We start from the raw sequence: 9,976 nt of genomic DNA on the forward strand, positions 1-9,976 counted from the left end.
GCCTTTTTAGAGCACTTCATGGAGCCCATTTCTTTAAGAACAAACTCTGCTGCGTTTCCACGTTCTCTGCCTCCTATTTTGAAGAGAAACTTTCACCCAGGTCTCTTTTTCTAACCTGAGGACACAATGTTTCCCCATTTTAGAAGTTACCTTAAATAAGGATTTATTATTATTATTTTAAATAAGGATGAATACACTTCCACTGTGCAATAGATTGTATTGCCATGACAAGGCAAAAAGTTTAGCTGAAAGTTACCTCGTTGATGCAGCCAGTATCAGGCCTCTGGAAGATTGGTTGTAGTTCTGGTTCAGATGGAGCAGGAAGTATTCAGGAGGAAATCCCAAACTTGTTTCGAGCTCCTTTACACATACTTTATCAGGAAATGGTGCATGGTCCTACACAACAAATCTGTTTCCACTGAGTGGAGTATGGAGAAAAAATAAAAAATCCGTTACCAAACCTAGGTAACTCTTAAATTAGAGGGTCCATAAAATGGAGATCTTCTAGCATATCATACCTTTTAACAGAGAGGAGCAAGAGATCATTGAAAAGGTGTATGTACACATCTTTGCGAGACACTGTAGAGCAGGGGTCTCCAACCTTTTTGTGAGTGAGGGCTCCCTGAAGGGATAAAATAGTCTTGAGGGCTACTTGTTTGATATAGGCACACACACACACACAGTTTCAAGTTTTGAAAAATACAACAACAAACAGTAATATTGTTAAATATTATGACCATTGAATATATAATTACCGTATATACCCGAATATAAGACAAGTTTTTTTGTCCTAAAAATAGGTGTTTTTGTCCTAAAAAATGGGGGGTCGTCTTATATTCGCGATATAGACAAAATCACGGGGGGAAAGGGAGAAAGAACGGCATAAATATGAAATAGTGACTGAATGATATACTCAGGGCCGGCCCTGACCAATTTGCTGCCCTAGGCAAGATTTTACCTGGCGCCCCATGATTTCTAAAGGATCATGTGATAGACCGGATGTCACATGTGATACTGAAGAATGGAGTAATGACGCTGAAAATTCAGCTTTGCATCACAGAAATAAATGATAATTTAAAGTATAATAAATTGAAAACAAATTATTTTAAATTGTAATAATATATCACAATATTACATTTTTTTCTGTATTTTTGATCAAATAAATGCAGGCTTGATGAGCAGAAGAAACTTCTTTCAAAAACATTAAAAATAGTAATGTTTCCAAACTTTTGGCCTGTACTGTGTCCCCCCAAAACTGCACAACTGTAGAGTAAAACATTAATAAAAAAGTGATAATAAAAAATGCGTCTTAAAACTGACATGATTGTACAAAATCACAGTCTGGGGACTCAGAACTCAGAACAACTGCTAACATTAAGTTTAAGGTAAAAATAACTGCCATGAAATTATATTATCTTACTCCTATGCAATAAATTGTTCTTTCACTACATATCTTTACCTCTGTCTTTATCCTCTTCTCTTCTTTTTGGCACTGTATCTATCGCAGACTATGCTCATTTATAATGTGTCATGTAAATTCGGCCTTCCGTCACAATCAGGAAACTTTCACCGTGTCTAGAACTGGCGCGAGCTGCCAGGCCCGTTTCTACGAGCTGTGTGTTAACAAAAGCAGTGCTGTCTACATTGGACGCGGCGTCGGGCACGCTACACAACAAATTACCAACAACTGATCGTGCGCGCGCTCTGTTTCTGACGCACTTCAAGCACTCGATGGGCGGGGGAAGATTGAAGAGCCGGACTTTTTTTTTTTTTTTGCTTTATTTGGTAGTATTTCGAATTAATGGTTTTTAAATAGTAGCCTATTATTTAAAAAAATATGTAAAAAAAAAAAAAAAAAGAAAAGAAAAAAGAAAAGAAAAAATTCACTCGTTCACTCATTCTGGCGCCCCTATGGATGAGTGGCGCCCTTAGCATTTGCCTATACCTCCTATGCCGCGGGCCGGTGTTCTGTCGATTCATGCTACCCATCGAGATGTGCTACTTACTGGTTCTGCGCATGTGCAGACTCACAATTGTGTTCTGCGTTGCCACGCCCATAAATCTAGGCATCCAGACTTCGGTTGACGGACGGTGAGCATTGCGATATCTTTAATCCTTTTTTATAACATAATTGTACCTGTGAACGTGTAAATATTAGCATGTACACCTTCTTTTCAGCAAAAAAAAAAATGCATACGCGCCATAGACGGGTTTCTTGTAATACTAGATACACGCATTCAGGGGTCCTCTGAATGCAAACGGCGCGCTTTTCGGTGCCTCCCGCTTTTTGCACGTCAGTTTCAGGATGACTTGGGTCAGATTATAATTTCACAAAGTCATCTGAAGCCATTCCATAGCTTAATGTGAGATACAGAAGTCTATTTACATAATTAAATTAAAGTTTACGGAAACTCGTTTTCCCTCCTCTGCGGCTGTCAATCACTTTCCATTAAGTAACAGCGCGCGCGCCTAGTCCGTTTACTGCAGGATGCACGGTAAAACTCTCCAATACCATTTACATGCTTGCTTGATTTGCATAACATGATGTTATTTCCTGTATTTGTATTTTACGTTTGTTGCTGTTTTAAACGACTCGCTACCGTGTGTCTGTTAAATCACACATCACAAGGACTCGGCATCAAACGCACAATAACTGGAATTAAAAACTGTGAAGAAACAAATGATCAATAAACTGTTGGACAGATATACATTTGTGATTTGTGCGCTCGACATTTCTTCGCTTTGTGCCTTGAAGTTTTAAATGCGCACTTGTGCAGCGCAGCGCTGCACACTGTGACTCCATGTTGCTTTGAGCACATTATTCTGCATTTTTTACATGGTAAAATGCATTTTCTTTCTTACTCACAAATTAAACATTTGTAGAGTACCATGATTCATTTACTCAGAAAGAATGAAGTTGCCACAGTTACAAACTAAACCCACTGTTTCTAGGGAATGCAGATGATTACTGCGTGGTATGCTCCTTGCTTGAGAAAGATGCAGATCAGAGCATGATTGAAATGGTAAAGTATAATAAAATTGTGTATATATTGTACCTCGATGTGAAGTTTTATGTATCTAATGCTGCTTTTTATTTTTTTGTAGGTGCAGTGTGATTTGTGCAGTAGGTGGGCACATTTTGAATGTGCCAAATATGAAAAAGATAGTTGTGCTACATATATGTGCAAAAAGTGCCAGAGAGTGTGAATGTGAACAAAGTAGGTAGTACTTGACACATAATCAGAATGTCCTAACTTTAATGTTGTTTGAAATGGAACAAGGCTTTAAATGAATAAATAATAATTTACTGTTTTGCCAGATTCAGAGTACTTTTATAATTTTTGTTTCTAGGGCTAGCATAGTGTTCTGCTTCTGTAAAATAAACTGAATAAAGTATTCATACAGTGCATATGGAGTGAGTAGTTATTTGATAGGGCTAGTTGGTCAGAATATGCAACTCCTGACATCTTAAAGATGACAAAGTATCTGTCAACATGCTCTCCATATTCATACAGTGCATATGGAGTGAGTAGTGATGTAAAATAAAGTGAATTTGCACTGGGAGCATTATTTGATAGGGCGTGTTGGTCTATCAGAATATGCTACTCCTGACATCTTAAAGGTGCTATTACAGAATATGCAACTCCTGACATCTTAAAGATGACAAAGTATCTGTCAACATGCTCTCCATATTCATACAGTGCATATGGAGTGAGTAGTGATGTAAAATAAAGTGAATTTGCACTGGGAGCATTATTTGATAGGGCGTGTTGGTCTATCAGAATATGCTACTCCTGACATCTTAAAGGTGCTATTACAGAATATGCTACTCCTAACATCTTAAAGATGACAAAGTATCTGTCAACATGCTCTCCATATTCATACAGTGCATATGGAGTGAGTAGTGATGTAAAATAAAGTGAATTTGCACTGGGAGCATTATTTGATAGGGCGTGTTGGTCTATCAGAATATGCTACTCATAAAGTTCAGTTACCAAGGAAAGGTTTGCTTTGACAGGTCAAATATGAATATTTGATGATTTTTACTTTTCACGCCATTTAAAAAAAAACAGTACAGTGCCGTATGTAGTAGGTACTCATAACTTTGAATTTTATAATTGTACATTTACAATTATGTCATTTTTACTTGTATATAATTTTTACTTATTATATCAAGGGTAGAATGAATCGACATTCTCTGTGATCGATTCGCGCTTCGGGTAGCATTTTTCGACAAGGCAGCAAAAATCGACAGACTCTGCTATCGATTCGAGCTACGGTAGCATTTTTCGACAAGGCAGCACAAATCGACAGAACATATCTGTGTTTAACTAAATTAAAACGCTGCTCCTCTGCCGCGCGATACGCAGAGAGAACAAGAGAGGTGCGCGCACGAGACGCAGAGCGAGCGAGAGACAGAGAGGTGCACGCGCGCGAGACGAAGAGCGAGCGAGCGAGCGAGAGAAAGAGAGAGAGAGAGAGGTGCGCGCACGAGATGCAGAGAGAGAGAGAGAGACGTGCAGATTCTAAATATTTTAAATTATTGAATTATTTTATTATGTTTTAATGGTATATGAAATGTCACCAATAGTTATTTTCTCATTTTATAACATTATCATAAAAAAAATGAAAGATTACAATTCAGGCTATTTATAGAACGTGCTCGGCGGGCGACTCAGAGACTCCACGCGGGCTACCAGGTGCCCGCGGGCACCATGTTGGAGACCACTGCTGTAGAGCCTCTGTGACTGCCGCCAATCATTAGATGCTTGAAAGTTCCCTCTTGAATCAAATGACGCCCTCTGCTGATTAATGGAACGGACTGATTGAGAACAGAAAGAAAGTGGTTTTAAATATGACGGCAGAAAACACAAAAAGGGAATTACAGGAATAAGATTTTATACCTTAACACTTCCAAAGTCCATTAACTTGTCCAAACAAACAAGCAACTCGGTCCTCTTCATTAGTTCGACATTCCTGTCACATTCTTCCACTATCTAGACATTTATATGCATTAATTTGTATGGTAACAATTAATACGTAATATATATCAGCAAGTAATAAATTAGGATCCAATTCTGATATTATAAATGGAAGGCATTTATTATTTTGAAAGCAAAAGCATGATACAGCCTACCTTACGTACAGCTCCAATGGCTTCCATCAGATAAGGGACATTAGAACCAACACGTTCAGCTCGTTTGAGGATGTTCTGAGCAAAACATAAAATGTTCACATTCACTAAACGATGGCAACAGGATGTTCTCTGAAGAGTCTGCACATCTCTCTGGCTTGTGTAAATTAAAGCAGACCTCAAGTAAGAGCGTCATCCTGGTGATCCTCTGGAAGGGAAGAATCAGAAAAGACTTCAGGGTCTGTCTCTGGCATTGTGGATCTCCCTCTAGTTTCTTCAGGATCAGTGCAAATTTCTTATTTTCAAGACGGAATCAGAATGCTAGCATGTCATTTAATTATGTTCAATATGGAAGATGCATGAAAACAGAACAAACGTCAGTTGAGCGACAAGAGCCTCCTGGTACATCATGTTGGTAATATATGGCACGTAGACTTTTTGGAAACATTGCCGTTGATTCAAAACAATATCACCAACCTGGGACATTACCACATACTGCCCAAGATGGGACTCCATGTCCTGCAGAAATCTGAATTAACAAAAAAAAATATATATATATAATAATAATAATAATAATAATAATAATATAGTTATCAAGACTTAAAAAAAAAAAAAGTAATATTGAAATACAAATCATTTGAAATAACAGATTCCAGTTTAAAATGAATTTTTTTCTAGTGATGGCAAAGCTTAAAATGTTCCAACAGTGGTCATTTCGGTCTTCAGAATCTCATTCTAGTAATGAGGACTTGGTGTTCAAGAAACACTTATCAAGGTTAAAAATTGTGAAAACCAAGATGCCTTTTTTCAGGCTTCTTTGAGCATTTATTTGAAATAGAAATCTTTTGTAAAGTTACAAAATGTCTATACAGTCACTTTATCGGTTTAGTAAATGCTTGCTGAAACTTAACCAAGCATAACTTTTGAATTCATGTATACCATTCTACATGCTAACTTCTATGTTGTATAAAATAAGATCTAGAAGTTAATAGCATATTCAAGTATCCATCCTTACCGTTCACTGACTCTGCAGACATCCTTTAGGTTGGAGAACAGAACATGGTGCTGCACACGGGGCAGGATCCCTTTGAGTTCTGCGGAGCACTGAAACACATTCAGTGCTACGATCAGACTCTTCTGATACGAGGCCTCGGACACAATCAGCTCAAACATGGCCTTGACCAAAAACAAAAACAAGGGATAAGTATTGTGGAAAAACAGTAGACAGACCAGTGTCATAATTTGCATGCAAGACCTGTTGGTGTTCTGCAATACACACACCTCTTGAAGCTGGATCTCATGCACACTCAGAGAGTTCAGATGACGCTTTACTTGCGGTAGCTCCTGCCATAGAGGGTATGACTTGGCCTGTAGTCCTGGAGGGCTCAACACAGAGGATGGGCTTGACGCAGGGGGAGTTTTCAGACCAGAAATGCATATGGAGGACACAAATTCTGACAACCCAGTGTGCTGTACTCTGTGTAAATCATTCTTCATAGAACTCCTGATATAAAGGGACTGCTAGGAAATCAAAGTTGAGATTTCAGATATCAGGCTTTTACGGCTGATGGAAGATGAAATTAATAATGTAAATGAGAGGGAAAAAAAAAAAAAAAGGCAGACTACTTTTATACATCTCCCAACAATACGTCCTAGTAGTTTTAATGCTTAGTTTTGTTATCAAAAGCACTATGGTTTTAATTGTAGGGGGGAAAACATAAAATCCAATGCAATACAATGATACATTTTAACATTCCTTAAAAGCATGATATATGTCATACATTTAATAAAAAATTAAATAAAAGAACCATGCTACTAGAACTACTAATCAAGTAAACCGAAGCTGCTTCAGTCCAGTAAGTCTTCATCTTAAAAGATCACGAACACACACATTTTATATATTTTTTTGTGTGCGTTTACTTTATAAAAAAAATCTTTAAAGCTCTTACAGCAAAAAGATGTGTTCCAAGACCTGAGGGGGTGAGTTTTTGGAATTATACTAAAAATAAATTTTTAATGAAAAAATAAATAGAAGCAGCACATAATAGATGGTGTTCTTTTTTTTGTGCAAAGTTTGGATTATATTAATAATTTAGAGGCCTTAGAAAACAATACAAAAATGACACAGCAGCCCTTAAAAGGCATCTTTCCCCCCACCCCAGTCTTCGAGGGATGAAATGTGACCAGACTACAGTATCTGGTTGACCGTTTGATAAGATTCATCTGTAAACTTACAATGGTTGATGTACTCCGATTCAAACTGGGCAACATACGTTTCTTGCGGAGAACTGACTTCCATTGCATCTTCCCTAAAACAAGGAAAATGGTTGAAAAGAAACTGCTTCATTTTCTGTGCAAAGGCTGATGAACATTAATAAATAGTTAACACTGGGTGCCTGAAATGTCTTTTTGTGAATCATAAACATTACCTTTTCACCTCACTCTCCTCACAGTGCATGTCAGAAGATTTCAGACTGGAGCTCTCCCGAGTGAAGAGGGATGGCACAGGCAGAGAAAAGCCCATTAAGTTCCATAATTGCAAGCTTGCAACTGATCCAAGAGCTTTAGTCAACCCTTCAATTGTGCTAACAAAAAGAGAAATCAAGATGAAATTCAACACACTATTTAAACCCTTTTTTAAAAGATGCATTACAAGTCTTGATCCTTACTGTGAGATAGGCGGTTAAAAGGAAGTAAAACAACAGGATAGGAACAGTTATGATACCAGGCCAAGTTAGAACATAGGAATAACGAACAAATGTATCATTTATCATTCATTTTATCATCATTCATTTTATAACATACCAGTAAAGTCCACCAGACGCTTCACAGTCCTCAAGATTTTTTTTTTACAGTTTTAGAGGTGTGTTCATCCAGCCCGGGGCGATCAGTGTCACCAAATAATAGTGATGTGCGGATCGATACTAAAATATCGATATCTCCGATACCAGCTTTGTATGTTCTAGAATCGATTATCTTATCAAAATATCGATATTTCAGTAATTTGGAGCAAATATGTAGTTTATTGGAAATAGAAAGACAGCGGAAAGTAACCACAATTACCCTCGTTTATCTGAATAATGCCATCTTAGTCGGAACTACTTGTTCTTCCGCCTGCCAAGTCATGAGCGTAATATGGCACTGTACAACTGGCTCAGAGCCGTTAACGGCTCTGAACTGGCTGCAGTGCAGAGCACGCGTCGCTAGCAGCCACTCACACTCAGTCCGCTGTGGCACATGTTGTTGTTCAGTCACGAGTCACGCTGTGTCAGCCCGGCGGATTGGATATGGCTGAACGCAAGCGAAGTTACGTGTGGAGCTACTTCACTTCCATAAACTCAAACGATGCGGTTTGTGACACGTGTAACAAAACAGTGAGGTACTGTGGTAATACCACAAACCTAATCAAACATCTACATATTAATCACAGGACAGAATATGACGACGTCATGACGAGGCGGTCAGAGGAGGAGGAAAGGAGAGGTACAGGTGCTGCTAGGGCGAGACAGACATCGCTTTCAGAGTCCTTTGGTGCAGCAGGCAGGCCCTATCCAGGTACAGACTAGGGAGAAAATGAGGCGATGTGGCTGTATTTTGGGGGCTTGGGTTTTAGTGACAATGATAAAACAACGGCAGTTCCCTGAATTCTTAAAACAAATTTGTTTTAGAACTTTGGTTATACATACAGTTTCTATTTTATAAAAAAAATGCTGTGACTCAAATTGAAATGGCTAGTACAATACATAATTAGAGAAGTACCATAATAACTTCATAATTGTCAGAACCCACATTTTGAAATTTCTATTTAACCATCAGTCAAAACAAATGAGACGAAGAATAATACAACTGAGTATTATTCTACTGATACAATATTATCTGTCTTCTTACCTATCAAATACTTTTCCTGGCAAACGTACTGTAAAGTCCAATGCAGCCTTGTCAATGTAATTTAAATGATCTACTCTGCAGATAACCTTTCCTAACTAAATCTGGGCCGGCTGAATTGATGTGCGATTATCTCAGGGACACATTTTACTAAAATAAAGTAAAGAAATAAGTAAAGAAATAATTAAATGACCAAAATGTCTGCAATAGTTCAGCTTGGAGTAAAATGTGAATCTTTTCAAAGGCAGGCGAGGTTGTGAGCAAAAAAAGGAGCAGACTCAAAGGAAAAACTGTTAATATGTTGTTGTTCCTAAACAAAAACCTGTGAATGAGAGAAATTTTGAGGGAAGGTTAAAAATCTTCAAGGGGACCGGATTAACATGTCACTAAACCATAAAGTGTGAATGTTTATTGTTTTATGTTAAGATGTTCAAGCAGGCGTTTTAAGATATACATGCTGCTCAGATGCTGTCAATAAATATGTAAGTTGGCTCTTTTTTTGAATGATAATTCTTCATCAATAAACAAGAAGAACCCATAATATGTCTCGTATTCAGTATGAAGTGACACTTTTGAGTACACTAACGTTACTTGTTACTTTAATTTCCCAAACAGTAATTTTTGGGCAAAGTATCGGTATCGGATCGGTATCGCCGATACTCGCCTTGATTTTACTTGGTATTGGATCGGATAGGAAACCAGTGGTATCGCACATCACTACCAAATAATGCTTCTGTAAGATCTCTATCGGACCAGATCCCCTCATCCTCCATGACATGAGCCATACGAAAGCGGTAAACCTTCTCGTGGCTTACTAACTTTCAAGAGTTTTAATGTTAAATACTGAATTTGAATAAAAAAAAAACTGATTATGAATTATTGCAGTCAATGTACTGCTTTTACACAGCAAGTCACCAGAGTCTAATTGATTCAGAAGAGCGTTCTCACCTGTCCAAT

At 37.9% G+C, this 9,976-nt stretch overlaps 1 protein-coding gene and 3 long non-coding RNA genes across 4 annotated transcripts; all 4 read right to left on the reverse strand.

Annotated features, from left to right (window-relative positions):
• Positions 1 to 4: 4 nt before the first annotated feature.
• Positions 5 to 591, reverse strand: LOC132151269 (uncharacterized). Its single transcript, XR_009436356.1, has 3 exons — positions 519 to 591; positions 257 to 418; positions 5 to 115 (listed from the first exon to the last, which is right to left on the reverse strand). It is a non-coding gene; the product is annotated as an uncharacterized LOC132151269 (long non-coding RNA).
• Positions 592 to 4,728: 4,137 nt separating this feature from the next.
• On the reverse strand, positions 4,729 to 5,439 carry LOC132151270 (uncharacterized). Its single transcript, XR_009436357.1, has 4 exons — positions 5,313 to 5,439; positions 5,138 to 5,212; positions 4,905 to 4,997; positions 4,729 to 4,822 (listed from the first exon to the last, which is right to left on the reverse strand). It is a non-coding gene; the product is annotated as an uncharacterized LOC132151270 (long non-coding RNA).
• Positions 5,440 to 5,467: 28 nt separating this feature from the next.
• Positions 5,468 to 6,643, reverse strand: LOC132152283 (ephexin-1-like). Its single transcript, XM_059561085.1, has 3 exons — positions 6,416 to 6,643; positions 6,150 to 6,310; positions 5,468 to 5,663 (listed from the first exon to the last, which is right to left on the reverse strand). Exons 1-3 carry the CDS (start codon positions 6,629 to 6,631, stop codon positions 5,468 to 5,470), a joined length of 573 nt encoding a protein of 190 aa, XP_059417068.1. The 5' UTR covers positions 6,632 to 6,643.
• Positions 6,644 to 7,368: 725 nt separating this feature from the next.
• On the reverse strand, positions 7,369 to 8,033 carry LOC132151271 (uncharacterized). Its single transcript, XR_009436358.1, has 3 exons — positions 7,940 to 8,033; positions 7,564 to 7,719; positions 7,369 to 7,443 (listed from the first exon to the last, which is right to left on the reverse strand). It is a non-coding gene; the product is annotated as an uncharacterized LOC132151271 (long non-coding RNA).
• Between the last annotated feature and the right edge of the window lie 1,943 nt (positions 8,034 to 9,976).

The sequence above is a fragment of the Carassius carassius genome, chromosome 10 (genome assembly GCF_963082965.1).
Source record: "Carassius carassius chromosome 10, fCarCar2.1, whole genome shotgun sequence".
Taxonomy (NCBI): Eukaryota; Metazoa; Chordata; class Actinopteri; order Cypriniformes; family Cyprinidae; genus Carassius; species Carassius carassius.

Bases quoted from the DNA above. Each gene is read 5' to 3' on its own strand.
- LOC132152283 (XM_059561085.1), bottom strand. From the start codon at position 6,631: ATGAAGAATGATTTACACAGAGTACAGCACACTGGGTTGTCAGAATTT. The intron at 6,311-6,415 runs GTGTGTGTATTG...TTTTTGGTCAAG, and splicing joins ATGAGATCCAGCTTCAAGAG to GCCATGTTTGAGCTGATTGT. The intron at 5,664-6,149 runs GTAAGGATGGAT...TTGTTAATTCAG, and splicing joins GTCTGCAGAGTCAGTGAACG to ATTTCTGCAGGACATGGAGT.